We start from the raw sequence: 14,633 nt of genomic DNA, 5'->3' as shown, positions 1-14,633 counted from the left end.
AAAACTGTTTTAGATGCAATTCAGCAACACGGGGTGAAAAGTAGTGTAGACACTGATAATGATGTGATTGGAACAGAGATATGGTATATTTAATTTGGCTTAAAAATAGTCTCTGTTATCTCTCTCTCTCCAGCTGACATCCCTCCCTCTCCCGGCAATATCCCGAGCACCCATCCTCTGATGGTGCGACACGCCGACCACAGCACCCTGACTCTCGGGGGCGGCGCCGGAGGAGGGCGGCTGGCCCAGGGCATTGGCCGCAGCCAGCGCACGCTACGCCAGCTGACCGCCAACACCGGGCACACCATCCACGTGCATTACCCTGGCAACCGACAGCCCAACCCCCCCCTCATCCTGCAGAGGTACCCCTCCCAGTCGGGGTGTATTTGTCACTTGGCTGCAATTACTGAGCACCCTGCTCCCCCCATATCTCCATATGGTGTGCATGTGTTTGTGTTCTGCAGTTTTCTTTCTGTACAGTCTTGTTAACTTTTTACCTGCTCTCTTCTGTTTCCCTTTTCCTTCTCTCTGTTCCTGCCCTCCTCTCTTTTTTCCCCCCTTTTCTCTAACCTCTGTTGCCTCCTCCTCCTCTGCCTGGTCCCCTTTTCCCCTCCCCCCACCTGCTCTGCTGCACCTCTCTCACTCTCTGCTGGCCCCCCAGGTTATTGGGCCCCAGCGCCGCGGCTGACATCCTACAGCTGTCCAGCAGCCTGCCCCTGCAGTCCCGGGGCAGGGCGCGGCTCCTGGTCGGCAACGACGACGTGCACATCATCGCCCGTTCCGACGACGAGCTGCTGGACGACTTCTTCCACGAGCAGAGCAGCACCGGCGGACAGGCTGGTGAGGCGGGTGGGGAGAGCGGAAGGGGGGGGGGGGAGGATGGAATAACGAGGGAGGATTTGGTGGAGGGGGTGGGGGGTGGTTTTTGGGAGAAGAGCCACAATCGGACAAGGAATCAGGCCGAGACTATGAAGCAGCTCGGAAGGACAGCTCTGTGTTCCTATGGCTCCCCTGTCTGTGTCTTATCTTTCATACCGTCTGTCTTGTCAGGCACGCTGTCCAGCATCCCCACGGCCTTGACCCGCTGGACCGATGAGTGCAAAGTGCTGGATGCTGAAAGCATGCACGACTGCGTGGCAGGTAGGACACTCGGTCTGTTGTCCATCGTAGGCGACTTCCCTGAATCTGTTGTTTGTCTAATAGTTTTCTAATAACCCATATGCCCACTAGATTCTTGAGGACACGGTCTTGAACATTCAGAATTTCCACTACAGTGTTCACAGTGCAGCCTCAAACTCTTGAATAACCGCTTCTTTCTCTGTGGCTGGTCTTATTATATCCCCCTCTGTGTCCCTTTCCTCCCTCCCTGTGCCTTTTTCTCCTCGTCTACTACCCTCTCAGTGGTGAAGGTGCCCATCATGCAGCACCTGGAGAGCCTGAGGGACGAGGAGCTGGAGGAGAGGAGGGAGAAGAGGAGGAGGCAGCTGGCCGAGGAGGAGGAGGCCAAGCAGAGCGAGAAAGCGCCCAGTGGAGGAGAGGAAGGGCGGGAGCAGAGCCTACAGGTTAGCGAAGAAAGGACAAGATTCCTACGAGCCTCCTGTTCAAGTTGGCACCCTTGCTTCTTTGCAGAAGCGATTGCATACGATCACCCGCATTTCACCCTGTTTTCCAGTCAAAACCCGTTTCTTTGTGTGTGGGCTTTAGTTAAGGGTTTGCACAGCAATGCCCTGAGTCTGTCTCACCTCTGCCCTTTTAACTCAACAGGGCTCGGGCATGCGTGCCGTCGGTGCTACAGGACAGAACTCTGCTGGTACGTGCCTTCGCATTTCACACACTTGTCTCTCTCCTTTTTGCAAGCAACATGTGCATCACTTTTGCAGGCTTTCCACAGTGGTTGACTGGACTTGGCAACCTTTTAACTGAGTGCGGAGACACCCGAGGGACGGACAGTCTGGGCGCTGTGGGCTGAGGTAGTAGTTTGTATAGTTTTAGGATCATACCCGATCTCGGAGATAACTATACAGCCTACTGTCTTTCCCACGGCGACCCGCAGAGCAGCAGATCGCTTCTGGCAGGAGGAGTAAAAGAAGGAAAGAGCCCCACAGTCAATCGCGGAGAAGATCGATCACTACTATCCAGTCAGAACCTGAGATCAGCTCTGCATGGAGAGTGTACAGCAGTAGCCTCGCCAGATACTAGCTCTGGCCTGATATCAGCTACAGTATATTACAATGCGTCTGTTTTTTCTGTATGGTTGTGTGGTTCGTTTACGCACATGTTGTACGCTGTCTGTGCGTCTTTGTTGTTCTCCCCCCCCTCCCCCCCTTTGGGTGTAGCTCTTGAGAGGAGGACCAGGGCTCTGCTGGGGTGAGGTAGTAAGTTGTGTTGTTGTTGGGGTTTGGGATGCGTGCCCCCTTGCGGAGATAACTATACAACTTACTGCCTTCCCCAGTGGAGCAGCTCCACACATCCCCCCCACCCAAAATCCCACAGGAACACGGAGGAGATGAGATACTGGGAACTGGGGTAATAATCCTTCAGACTCAGATGCTGACGTTGCCAGATGTTGCTTTTATTGCAGTTCCTGCTGTTTCCCTCACTACTATTTCTCTTTCCCATTCCTCCCTTCCCATTCTGTTCCCTCCTCCCTCTGCCTTTTAAGAGGGTGACCAGGCCCAGTGTGTGTCGTCCTGCCTCGACGCCCCCAGGGGATCTGAGGGATTCTTGACCGCGCCGCCCTCGGGCGAGGGCACGCCCACCGCCCCCGATGCCCTGGTTACCCTGGAGACCGCAGTCGCCCAGCAGCACCAGCCCATCGCGGAGCTCCTGCAGGGAGGGCTGCTGTCCGAGACACGATCCGATGCGCTGGCGGCTCTGTCCGGGGCGGAGCTCCCAGAGCTGCCGGCGTCTGATAGGCCAAGCAGCGAGGCCGAGGCGACGCAGATGGAAATGTCCCCCGCCCCCACCATCGGTGAGCGGGACCGGCTTACTCGGACTGCCCGACGACAATGTGGCGTTTTGAGAGCCACTTGAAGAGCTGAGACACAACGTTGCTGATTTTGAATGACTGTCGTCAGCTGAGACTTTCTCCCCCGTCTCTCTCTCCCAGCCTCTCTCAGTCCGGAGCGCGTCGAGGGCTCGGACGCGCTGACTGCCGTCAGTTCTCAGCTTGAAGGGTCTCCGATGGACACCAGCAGCCCCGCCTCTGCCGGGACCCTGGAGGAGCCTGCCGCCACGGCAACAGCCAATGAGGGAGCCAGGGAGCTGCCGGGGGGTGGGGTAGGCGTGGAGCCCGACAGCCAGAGAGAGGGAGACGTTAGGTCAGTGCTCAGATTCACCCTGAAACGCACACACAAAAAGGTGGCAGTGCCTAATTTTGCCATACGAGATGATGTATGCATTTAGGCAACTTGTAAGTCCTGCATTCTCCTCCCTCCTTCCTGCAGCTCCGCCCCTGTCTCCTCCCCTGGAGAGACCCTGCCTCAGGGTGAGACCGTTGACAGCCAATCACAGGCCATCCAGGAAGAGCCCCTGCCCTCCACCAGCAATGAGGATGAAGACCCGCTGGCAGGTGAGCACACTTAGACAGCGTCAATGTGATGGGCATTAAACTGTTCCCGTCCAAATTATTCCTTTCCTGTTGCTGTTGTCACAGTGGTTATTTCCATCAGTTGTAAACTCTCTGACTATACAATGGTTTCCTTCCCAGCTTCTGTGTTAAGCCCTTTGTCTATTGATTTGTGCTTTAGCCGAGTTCTTCTTCACAGGCTTATTGATTTCAGTTTTCTATCTGCAGCCTGTTTTTTAAAAATGCTTTTGGCTCTCGTTTAGCTGATTGGGATTTGTAATGTTCGGCTCTCAAAACTGCCCCCATTCAGGCATGTTGCCCGAAATAGCCTGCAGGGCCTGTGGAGGAGGAAATAAATTTCCTGGTGGGCACGTTTGATGCAATAGGTTCTCTTCCCACCTGCCAGTTTATCAAACTCTTCGTCTGTGAGGAGCTGCCGAGTCATAGACGGGGAGGAGCAGGCAGATGAAGGCAGAGGCTGGTTACCGTCCTGTGTGCTGGTGTTGGAAACAAAGGGCTTTGAAGTCCCAGGACTGAGGGCCGAAACAGTAAAACCGGGAGTCTAAAAGAAAGCGCAGACCCCAGACCTGGGGCTGTGAGCTGCCGTCTCAGTAGTGTAAACCCTTCTGCATTAACCCCACTGCTCCTCTCTCTGTCCCAGGGATTAATCTCCCAGAGGGCGTCGATCCCTCTTTCCTGGCAGCCCTCCCGGAGGATATCCGGCGAGAGGTTCTGCAGAACCAGCTGGGCATCCGGCCGCCTGCCCGCCCCGTCGCTACGACAACCCTGCCCACTCCCACACCCCCGCTGGTGGGAAGTGCAGGGGTGACAGAGGTCAGCCCCGAGTTCCTGGCCGCCCTGCCTCCCGCCATCCAGGAAGAGGTCAGTCCTGCCCTCGTTTCCCACTCGCAAGCTCTCTCTTTTTTTTTACACCACCTTCCCGCTTTCTTCTTCCTCCCCGTCTCTGGATTTTGGGCTCTTGGCGACTTCCCTCTCTCCGCAGCGCACTGACGCCCCTCTCCCTCTCCCCCCCAGGTCCTGGCGCAGCAGCGGGCGGAGCAGCAGCGGCGGGAGCTCTCGCAGGCGCCTGCCGGCGGCGACCAGCACATGGACCCCGTCACCTTCATCCAGACCCTGCCGTCGGAGCTGCGGCGGAGCGTGCTGGAGGACATGGAGGACAGCGTGCTGGCCGTGATGCCGCCCGACATCGCCGCCGAGGCCCAGGCCCTGCGGCGCGAGCAGGAGGCGCGGCAGCGGCAGCTCATGCACGAGCGGCTCTTCGGCCACAGCAGCTCCTCGGCGCTGTCCGCCATCCTGCGCTCGCCCGCCTTCACCAGCCGCCTCGGGGGCAACCGCGGCGTGCAGTACACCCGGCTCGCCGTGCAGAGGGGCGGCGCCTTCCAGATGGGCGGCTCGGGCACCCACACGCGGTGAGAAAGGAAACGTGCCTGCGCTCGTGCCCCCAGCTCTTTCCTCCGCTCCGTAACGCCTTGGACACGTCTTTTCTCCCCCTGTAGTGGCCAGAGCAGTGTTGAGCTTGTCTTCATTGTTTCTGTTACTGTTTTCACCTGGGTGTCACCTGCAGTAGTTTCTGAGGAAATTGCAAACCCTGCTTTTCTTTCCATTCCTCCCTCTCTCTCTCTGCCTCCCTCTCAGTTCAGTTCAATTCAAGGTGCTTTACTGGCATGACCAATGAGTAAAATCAGTGTTGCCAAAGCAAAACAAATACAAAAATCTACATTTGCCTACGTGTGTAATACAGAGACATCATAAAATATTTCCATATAAACATATGGAGCATTACTGGGAGACAGGCTCACTGTTCCTCAGGCTGTGACAGGAGATCACATACTGGGCTGCCAGTTCAACTGAGTTCCCTCCTCCCTCTCCCAGTCGGATTGGGAGTTGTGATGCTGGCAGGTGTGGGAATTCCGGGATTCATTTGTAAATCTGGGGAAGAATGTTTCTCTAATCCCAGAGTATTTGTCCCTCTCTCTCTCTGACCCCCAGCCCCTCCAGCTCCAGTGTGGACTCCCTCCTCCGTTTGCGCGGCCGGCTGCTCCTGGACCACGAGGCCCTGTCCTGCCTGCTGGTGCTGCTCTTCGTGGACGAGCCCAAGCTCAACACCAGCCGCCTGCACCGCGTCCTGCGCAACCTCTGCTACCACTCGCAGACGCGCGGCTGGGTCATCCGCAGCCTGCTGTCCATCCTGCAGCGCAGCAGCGAGAGCGAGCTGTGCATCGAGACGCCCCGGCCGACCCCGCCCGCCCCTTCCTCCTCCCAGGACGAGCGGGGCAAGAGGGGTTTGACGGGGGCTTCTGGGAAACTGGTGGCGGCATCCTCCGCCCCAGCCGGCCTCCACCCGCCCTCTTCCTCCTCTTCATCGTCCGCCGCCGCCGCCCCCGGGCCCGCGCCGTCCTCTCTGGACCTCCTGAACCGCGTGGAGTCCCGCAGCTCCAGCCAGCTCTCCTGGCTCTCCGTTTCCATGGACGCGGCGCTGGGCTGCCGGACGAACATCTTCCAGATCCAGCGCTCGGTGGCGGGCGGGCGCAAGCACACGGAGCGACACGCCGGGGGCGGGTCCACCGTGCACATCCACCCGCAGGCGGCGCCCGTGGTCTGCCGGCACGTGCTCGACACGCTCATACAGCTCGCCAAGGTGAGCGCCGTTCCTGCCCGCCGCCATGCTGTCATTCGGTTCGGTTCAAGATTTATTGCCCCGTTGGGGTGATACTCCCAACACCGCTACGCAACGAGAGACAAAATCTCACCAGCCAGGAAGTCGGTGAAACAGCGTTACAGTAAGATAAGGGAGAAGAGGGTTACGATCCACTGTTTGAAAAAGAGTTTGCAGTGGGGATGAAAGATTTTCTGGGTCTGTTAGTATTAGACCTGGGGACGCAGAGGCGTCTCCTGAAGGGGGAGGAGTATGAACTCGCAGCCGAGGGGCAGAGAGAGACGATCCATAATACACATTGCTTTCTTTGCCACCCCCCGTTTGTAGAGAACATGAAAGGCGATTTGGTTTGCTGCTTCATTTGACTAGTTTTTCCAGCCTATTAAAATCCTGATGTTACCAAACCGTGAGTGAGACAGCATGTTAATACACTTTCAGTCAAATACTGTTAGGATGGTTCCGTCTACCTTGAAATAACTGTTTCCTTAGAAAAGTCTCTTTTTTTTTTGACTGTAAGATTCTGACTGTATCACGCCCAGTCTTACTTTTTGACTAAGTCTCTGAGCAAGTTTTCTCTCTCTTGCTCACTTTCCTGTCTTGTCTTTTAGTTCTGTCTCTCTGAAAACACCTGATGCCTCCCCTCAGCAGTTTCTCGATCTCTCTCTTACCAGGTGTTCCCCAGCCACTTCACCCAGCAGCGCTGTAAAGACCTGCCCTCGACCTGTGACCCCGACCCCCGGGATCGCCTGTGCGGTGGGGGTGGAGGAGGAGGAGGAGGAGGAGGGGGCGGGGGAGGGGGTGGTCGAGCCCCCTGCCAGCCCAGCTCCCTCCCCACCCCTCTGCAGACCCCGTCCTCAACCACGCCCGCGCCCACCCCTACCTCCCCCCAGCCCACCTCCCTGACTTGTGGCGGCACCCTACAGGCCCTCGGGATCTCCACGGACTTTTGGGATCTCCTGGTCAAACTTGACAACATGAACGTGAGCCGCAAGGGCAAGGCGTCCATGAAGACCCTGCCGCTGGGGGGCGCCGGGGAGTCGGAAGGCGCGCAGGGCAGTCTTGAGGCCTCCCCTCTGGGCCAGCTGATGAACATGCTCTCCCATCCGGTGATTCGCCGGAGCTCGCTGCTCACCGAGAAACTCCTGCGCCTGCTGTCGCTCATTTCCATAGCTCTGCCTGACAACAAAGCCACCGAAGTGCCACCCGGGCCTGGGCACCCCGCGGCCCCCGCGGCCTCTGCCCCCGCCCCGTCCACTCCTGCTGCTGCCCCCACCCCGGCCGCCGGGGCGCCCGCCACGGCCGCTGGAGCCCCCGGTTCGGCCGCCGTCCCCCTGGCTCCATCACAGCCCGCTGCTGCCGTCGCGCCCACGCAGCCGCCCTCCGCCGCCGCCGCCCCTGCTGCTACAGCGACACCTGTTGGTAAGAAACTGCCGTGGCAGGCCGCTCAGTGGGTACCGGTATCTTGACGTCACGCGCGCCCCAGCCGGGGCTTTCTGTGCCAAACGTTCTAGCGCATCTGTTGCTGTCCTGCGCCACTGAGATGCACGTAGACTCATGGAAACGGTCGGATTAGGTTGTGTATGATTTTTGTGTCAGCATTTCATGCCAGCTTTATTGTGCATAGCGATGCCCAGTTGGTGTCAGTGTGTATTGATTTGCTAAATGTCCGGTGTGTATCATTGTTAATAATTGGCATCTTAATGTCGGGTCTTCCTCTGTACCTCTCTTTAGCCCTTTTGTCTCCCTCTCTTTTCCACGTCTTTATCCGACCTTCGCGTGTCGCTGCTGAAGCCGATATACCCTGGCTTCCCTCAGGGACACGCGGGGATTAGATGCTCGCGAATCGAACGACAAGCCGCCTCTTGCCCTTGGTCCTCCTCATGTTGTCGTGCTCGCCCTGTTCTCTCTCTCAGGTGTCAAGTCTCGGTCCCCAGTGCGCAGTTCGGACCCCGTGGGCGACAGCAAGATGGCCTCCACGGGGCTGACGGAGAAGCAGCTCCAGCTCTCTGTGGAGGTGAGAGGCAGTTGGACCCCGAGGTGGGCGATGATGCACAAGGACGGGGGGCAAATGCATCCCGCTGCCATGGCGATCAGACACCCGTTTCACTGCGGTTTGGGGAATTATCGTGAGCTGCAGGCTGTTGTGAGCAGGACTTGGATATTTTATTGTGGATGGAGTACATCTGCATGGACAGTGACTTGTTGCAGGAGAGCCAGTTTTCATGTATTCATGTATTCAGATATATTTATGCTAATGAAAATATTTCTGCTGAATCTTGAGGTGATGGGTGACTAAGGATTTTCTGTTCATAATAATAATAATAATAATTGCTTACACTTATATAGCGCTTTTTCTGGACACTCCACTCAAAGCGCTTTACAGGTAATGGGGATCCCCTCCACCACCACCAATGTGCAGCCCCCCCTTGGATGATGCGACGGCAGCCATAGTGCGCCAGAACGCTCCCCACACATCAGCTGTCAGTGGGGAGGAGAGCAGAGTAATGTAGCCAGTTCATAGAGGGGGATTATTAGGAGGCCATGATTGGTAAGGGCCAATGGGAAATTTTGGCCAGGACACTCTTTTCGAGAAGCACCCTGGGATTTTTAATGACCACAGAGTCAGGACCTTGGTTTTACGTCTCATCCGAAGGACGGAGCCTGTTTACAGTATAGTGTCCCCGTCACTACACTGGGGCATTAGGACCCACATGGACCGCAGGGTGAGCGACCCCTGCTGGCCCCACTAACACCTCTTCCAGCAGCAAAAGATCGTTGCCGTGTGTCCGATTCGGTTCCTGTGCTGATAGTGTTGCTTTGTGTGTGTGCAGGTCCTGACGTCACACTCCTGCTCAGAGGAGGGTCTGGAGGATGCAGCCAACATCCTGCTGCAGCTGTCGCGGGGCGACGCAGCGACCCGAGACACGGTGTTGAGGCTGCTGCTCAGCGGAGCCCGACAGCTGGGCTACACCCTCTGTAAACAGATCGGTCCGTACTGCTGATGTGCCCGGGCACAGTGAACCCAGCGGCCGTTCGTTCACCTTTTCAGTGCTGCCGTACAGCAGGTTACCTGGAGTAATGCTTCCCTGTTGCTCTTCCTCAGGCACTCTCCTGGCAGAGTTGAGAGAGTACAACCTGGAGCAGCAGAGGAGAGCACAGGCAGATGCCCACTCCCCTGATGGCACACCAAACGACGCTCCACACAGCACACCTTTGAAGGGCAAGATGACCAGCAGGTGAGGATGGGTCTAGTGGGAAAGACTTCAGAGCGAGACGGAGAAAAGGAGGCGGCTGCCGACAGGATAAGCTCTGATCCGGACACATGGAGAGAGATCCTAACACAGGAGCTGATACGGACACACGGAGATTTATACTGACCCAGAGAGGCCTTGATATAGAAAGAGGTGTGGATACAGACACGCCAAGAGAGATATACAAACAGCGAGTACTGGCACACTGAGAGAGAGACAACCGCAGAGTCACTAGTACCAATGCGCGGAGATATTGATCAAGACAAACTCAGACGCTGCTTAACACTGCACATATAGGAACCTGGACGCATGCAGTGTTCTGTAATGGCTGTTTTATCATCTCCGTGGTGTTAACCTGTGTGTTTGTGTGTGCGCGCGCGGGCGGGGGCGTAGGTTCGACACGGCGGAGAACGTGGTGATCGTGGCGACGCAGAAGCGCACGCTGGGCGGCCGTGAGCTGCAGCTGCCCTCCATGAGCTCGCTGACCTCCAAGACCTCCACGCAGAAGTTCTTCCTGAGGGTCCTGCAGGTCATCATCCAACTGAGGGAGGACACGCGCAGAGCCAACAAGAAGGCCAAGCAGACCGGCAGACTGGGTAACTACACTGCCTGTCCCGCTTGGGGAACCCTGGGGTCCTGTAGAGCAGGGGTCTCCAGGCCCGGTCCTGGGGAGCCCCGGTCCAGTTACTCTTGTGTAGTGACTTTTACGGCTTCACTAGATTTCCTGTCTCGGGGGCGAAGGCTCCCCTCTCCCACACCTGAGAGGCGTCAGGCTGAATGAACATTCCTGCGTGACCAAGTTGTTGTACGATGGGGTTTGTGTAGCCTGGGTTTTTCTTCAAGAAGTGAAAGTTTGCTGGTCTTATCAGAAGGGGGGCAGGGGGTCATTGTTGGGCCTGATTTTATGAAGACCAGCTTTGCCCTTGTTACGTCCCCAGCATAGCTCAGTCTAGGGGCGAATGGGGATTAACATATGCCAGGGTTTAACGGACGGAAATGCACAAACAAAAAAACACTAATTACACTATTCTACAACCCAATACCCTCTAAACCTGACTCCCAAGAAAGGGGTGGCAAAGCCAAAGCAAAGTCTTGCGCAAGCTCTCTACTCCGTCTAAACTAAGCTATAACGGAAAACGTTAAAAAAAACGCGGATACCACAACAATCCCAGCCCTACACCGCTGCTAAGAAAACACATCCGATACGCCTGGCGTGTTCGCTGTTTCTTCTCCCGCCTCTCTTCCACACACACACACCCTCCGGATGTCCCGTACCGGACCGCTCTGTTCAGCCAATCCAGAGAAGAGACCCAGTTTAGGGACACACCCACCTCGCACAGGAAGGGAATAAAAAAAAAAACAGAACCTAACACCTTCATTCTCTGAGATTTCCCTGTGGCTTGAGAAGATGCTCTCCTGAGGTTTCCCCTCCGTTACCGCGGCACGACCCTGCCTCGTCGACCCGGTGTTGCTGGCGGGACGCACGCAGCCAGGCCAGGCTGATTGCACTCTGTACTCGTTTAGCGAGAAAGCACTCCTGACGGTGCTAACTTGTTAGGAGCTGTCCCTGCCTCTCTGCGCACACCAGCCACAGTTTATTAATAGCCTTCGTTTGCTTCCTTCCCCCTCCTACATGCTCACTCACTCCCTCTGTCGTAGATCAGAGCCATACAAATATTCATCTGTTCCCTTATCTATTAAAGCAGTTAAATGGCAAGGGGACATGGCAGGGGGTCAGTATAAGCCATTTATGCTGTGACTGTTAAACGATGTGTAAAATGTCATGACTTGTTTTCTTTCCTGTAATGAGTTATGCATGTACAGTAGATGTGATGTCTCCGTCTTGTATTCAGATGTTCAGGAACAGTGTGTATCCGTTATAATTTTCCCCTGGGGATAATAAACTCTCTCTCTTCCTCCCCGTCAGGCTCCTCCAGCCTGGGCTCTGCCAGCAGTATCCAGGCGGCGGTCCGGCAGCTGGAAGCGGAGGCTGACGCCATCATCCAGATGGTGAGGGAAGGGCAGCGTGCCCGCCGCCTGCAGCAGGGCCCCGCCCCTGCCGGCACGACCGCTCCCAGCACGGCCCCTGCGGCTGCCTCCCCCGCGGGCTCCACGCCCCCCGCTGCTGCTGCCGCCGCCGCCGCTGCCGGCGCTCCGAGCGTCGCCCTCCCTGGCACGGCCAGCTCCGCTACGGTTAGCATGAGCCGCGCCCCCCCCAGCCCTTCCCTCCGCCGCCGACGCCTCCACCACCATCGCCGCCGCCGCTGCTGGCCCTCTCGACGGGCCCTCGGGCTCCTGGGTCGCGCCGTTGACCTCTGAGGCCAAAGTGACCGTTGGAGAGGCTAGAGGGAAGCTACACCAACACAAGTCTGGTTTGGGGAGGGCTAGGTCGCCAGCCTGTCCTGCGTTTTGGATCCTGTTTGCCAGGGCTGTGGCTGAATGGTCCCGTGTGAGAGGACCCTGAGGGCTGCCCGAGGGTTACTGTCCCCGAGCAGAAGGGAGAGGTCAAGGACAAACATGAGGCAGGCTCTATCGATAGGCTCTGCCTGTTATTTACTACTCATCCTCTACCATGGGATGACGGACAAGGGTTTCAGGAAGGCTGTAAAAATAAAGGAGTGTTGCAATAATAGTTTTGGGCCAGATACCCCCCAAAACGCTTGTACCACCTGTCAAACGGGGAACCAAGGTCAGAGAATGTGGAAAATGACTGAATCTGTGCCAGAATTTGTATGTGAGCTGCGACCTCCGCGCTGTGGTTGAGCCACTGTTTAGATCAGTCTGCTTTCCTCCAGGAATGTGAGGCGTTTGCCTGAATGCAGCTGTCAGGGCAGGGCCAGTGGGTGAAGTCTGGAGTGACGTCCATAAATACGGCCGTGCGAGTGGCCCTTCGTGTTGTCACAGCACGCCCCTCTCGGGCGAGTTATGAGAGGCTGTTCTCATTGGGCTGAGCCATCATTATGAAAGGGAGGAGCTGTTTATGATTGAACTTGAGCGGGGACTTGTTTGGTTTGACTTAATTTAAGTTTTTGTCAGTTTCTCTTTGATTTACAGTGGAGTGAGTTAGAAATTAATACTGGAACGTCCACATACCCTGTGCACCACATGTGAAACGGAAATATTCCGTTCAGTTCATCTTGACAGAGAAGCAAGACATGCAGACACCTGCATACACACTCATTTCTTGACGTGCTGGCGGACTTGACCGACTGACACACTGGCTGCCCGAGATGACCACTGACGGACCCTGGCTGGGATTGCACACTGACTGACGCATGCTCACTGAATGGCTGAACAGTGTGATTCATAGCCTGATTTTCCTTCTCGCAAACAAAGCAGTACTGCCTCCTGTCCCCTTGTCTCTTGCTCTCGTCTCTTTTCTTTTTTTTTCCTTGAATACTCATTTTTCATGTCTCTCTCTCTTATCTGTTCATCTGTCTCTTTGTGGATTCCTTTCTCTGCACATTTTTCTCAGGCTGTCTGTTGTTGTGTGGCTGTGCATGGCAGTCAGTCACTGGTTGCAGATTTGCAAGCTGGCTGAATGTGGTTTTCTGTATTAACCTGTTTCCCTGTCTCTCTCTCCCAATGCTTTTCCAATCATCCTTACTGCCTGTTCCTGCCTCCTCCCACTCTCTCTCTCTCCCAGTCGGAGGCTGCCGTCTCGGAGCCCCCTCCTGCCCAGAGAGATGACTCGCCAATGGATGTGGACCAGCCGTCCCCCCTGGGCCAGGAGTCCTCCAGTCTAGGTTAGAAAACCCAGATATCTCAAGTTCTTGCGTTGTGTAGGTGGCTGGGACAGATGCCAGTGTATTTTGAGACTGCAGTGTGGGTGGTGATCTTCGGTACCTTACGGTTGTGTTGTTGATGATGTTGCCGTGTAGGTGGAGAGAACAGTGCCCAATCGGAGCGCGAGGAGAAGCTGCCTGACCTGCCCCTCCTGAGTGAGCAGCTCCTATTGGACGAGCTGTGGGACATGCTGGGAGAGTGTCTGAAGGAGCTGGAGGAATCACATGACCAGCATGCTGTACTGGGTGAGACACGCGCACACGCTGTGCATACTGCACATCATGCACTTTTTTTTCCCCATCACACTTGGTTCTGTTGAAGTGCGTGATAACGTAACCGACTTCTATGTGCGTGTTAACCTGTCTTTTTCTCTGCTCTCCTCCCTCCCGCGACCTCAGTCCTCCAGCCAGCCGTGGAGGCCTTCTTCCTGGTCCACGCCACGGAGCGGGAGAGCAAGCCGCCCGTGCGCGACACGCGGGAGAGCCAGCTGGCGCACATCAAGGACGAGCCGCCCCCGCTGTCGCCCGCGCCCCTCACCCCTGCCACGCCTTCCTCGCTCGACCCCTTCTTCTCCCGGGAGCCCTCCTCCATGCACATCTCGGCCAACCTCCCGCCCGACACCCAGAAGTTCCTCCGCTTCGCCGGTGAGCGCACGCGCATTTGCCCACACGTGCCGGAAAGAAATCAGGGCAGTTAAAGGGACAAAAACTGGGGCCAATACCTCGGGGAATAGTGGGAAGAATTCTGCAGGCAGACGCACTGAGACCGGTGCACACATCCAGGTCTTGAAACACTGAGACCCTGCTGCAGGGACAGTGACTTACGTTCTACACCAGTCTCAACGCAGTACATCTGTTGACTCCCCTGCCCTCCTCCTCCTCCTCCTCTGTCTGCAGAGACCCACCGGACCGTTCTGAACCAGATCCTGCGCCAGTCCACCACTCACCTGGCCGACGGCCCCTTCGCCGTGCTGGTCGACTACATCCGCATCCTCGACTTCGACGTCAAGCGCAAGTAGGGCTGAGTTCGCTCTCTGCTTTTTCTGAACACCTCCTTTTATGTTTTCTGCCTGTTTTTTTCCCCGCTCTTTCTCCCCCAGGCCGTTCCTGCGCGTCTCCTCGCTTGTCAGCTTCAGGGCTCAGCCCGTGTGGCAGCCGGATCTGAACACTCTTCCCTCCTTCTCCCGTCCTTTCTTCGTCCAGGTATTTCCGCCAAGAGCTGGAGCGCCTGGACGAGGGGCTGAGGAAGGAGGACATGGCGGTACACGTGCGCAGGGACCATGTCTTCGAGGACTCGTACCGTGAGCTGCACCGCAAGAGCCCTGAAGAGATGAAGAACAGGCTGTGAGTCT

At 56.6% G+C, this 14,633-nt stretch overlaps 1 protein-coding gene across 12 annotated transcripts in view; it reads left to right on the top strand.

Moving 5' to 3' along the window:
* Positions 1 to 14,633, top strand: part of huwe1 (HECT, UBA and WWE domain containing E3 ubiquitin protein ligase 1) — a 52,430-nt gene that overhangs the window by 34,557 nt on the left and 3,240 nt on the right. For 7 of the 12 annotated variants that reach the window (XM_069183452.1, XM_069183461.1, XM_069183444.1 and 4 more), the window contains 22 exons: positions 134 to 362; positions 662 to 840; positions 1,051 to 1,140; positions 1,402 to 1,562; positions 1,765 to 1,810; positions 2,663 to 2,971; positions 3,110 to 3,320; positions 3,447 to 3,571; positions 4,230 to 4,450; positions 4,604 to 4,998; positions 5,579 to 6,227; positions 6,917 to 7,664; positions 8,159 to 8,259; positions 9,077 to 9,233; positions 9,349 to 9,482; positions 9,879 to 10,092; positions 11,424 to 11,689; positions 13,143 to 13,242; positions 13,378 to 13,527; positions 13,681 to 13,926; positions 14,179 to 14,296; positions 14,485 to 14,625. In XM_069183452.1, the coding sequence (XP_069039553.1) occupies positions 134 to 362; positions 662 to 840; positions 1,051 to 1,140; positions 1,402 to 1,562; positions 1,765 to 1,810; positions 2,663 to 2,971; positions 3,110 to 3,320; positions 3,447 to 3,571; positions 4,230 to 4,450; positions 4,604 to 4,998; positions 5,579 to 6,227; positions 6,917 to 7,664; positions 8,159 to 8,259; positions 9,077 to 9,233; positions 9,349 to 9,482; positions 9,879 to 10,092; positions 11,424 to 11,689; positions 13,143 to 13,242; positions 13,378 to 13,527; positions 13,681 to 13,926; positions 14,179 to 14,296; positions 14,485 to 14,625 (4,990 nt within the window). The remainder of the gene's footprint in view (positions 1 to 133; positions 363 to 661; positions 841 to 1,050; positions 1,141 to 1,401; positions 1,563 to 1,764; positions 1,811 to 2,662; positions 2,972 to 3,109; positions 3,321 to 3,446; positions 3,572 to 4,229; positions 4,451 to 4,603; positions 4,999 to 5,578; positions 6,228 to 6,916; positions 7,665 to 8,158; positions 8,260 to 9,076; positions 9,234 to 9,348; positions 9,483 to 9,878; positions 10,093 to 11,423; positions 11,690 to 13,142; positions 13,243 to 13,377; positions 13,528 to 13,680; positions 13,927 to 14,178; positions 14,297 to 14,484; positions 14,626 to 14,633) is intronic. The other 5 variants (XM_069183485.1, XM_069183471.1, XM_069183480.1 and 2 more) reach the window with 3 other exon arrangements.

The sequence above is a fragment of the Lepisosteus oculatus genome, chromosome 2, assembly GCF_040954835.1.
Source record: "Lepisosteus oculatus isolate fLepOcu1 chromosome 2, fLepOcu1.hap2, whole genome shotgun sequence".
NCBI lineage: Eukaryota > Metazoa > Chordata > Actinopteri > Semionotiformes > Lepisosteidae > Lepisosteus > Lepisosteus oculatus.
This window is presented reverse-complemented; position numbering and strand designations above follow the sequence as displayed.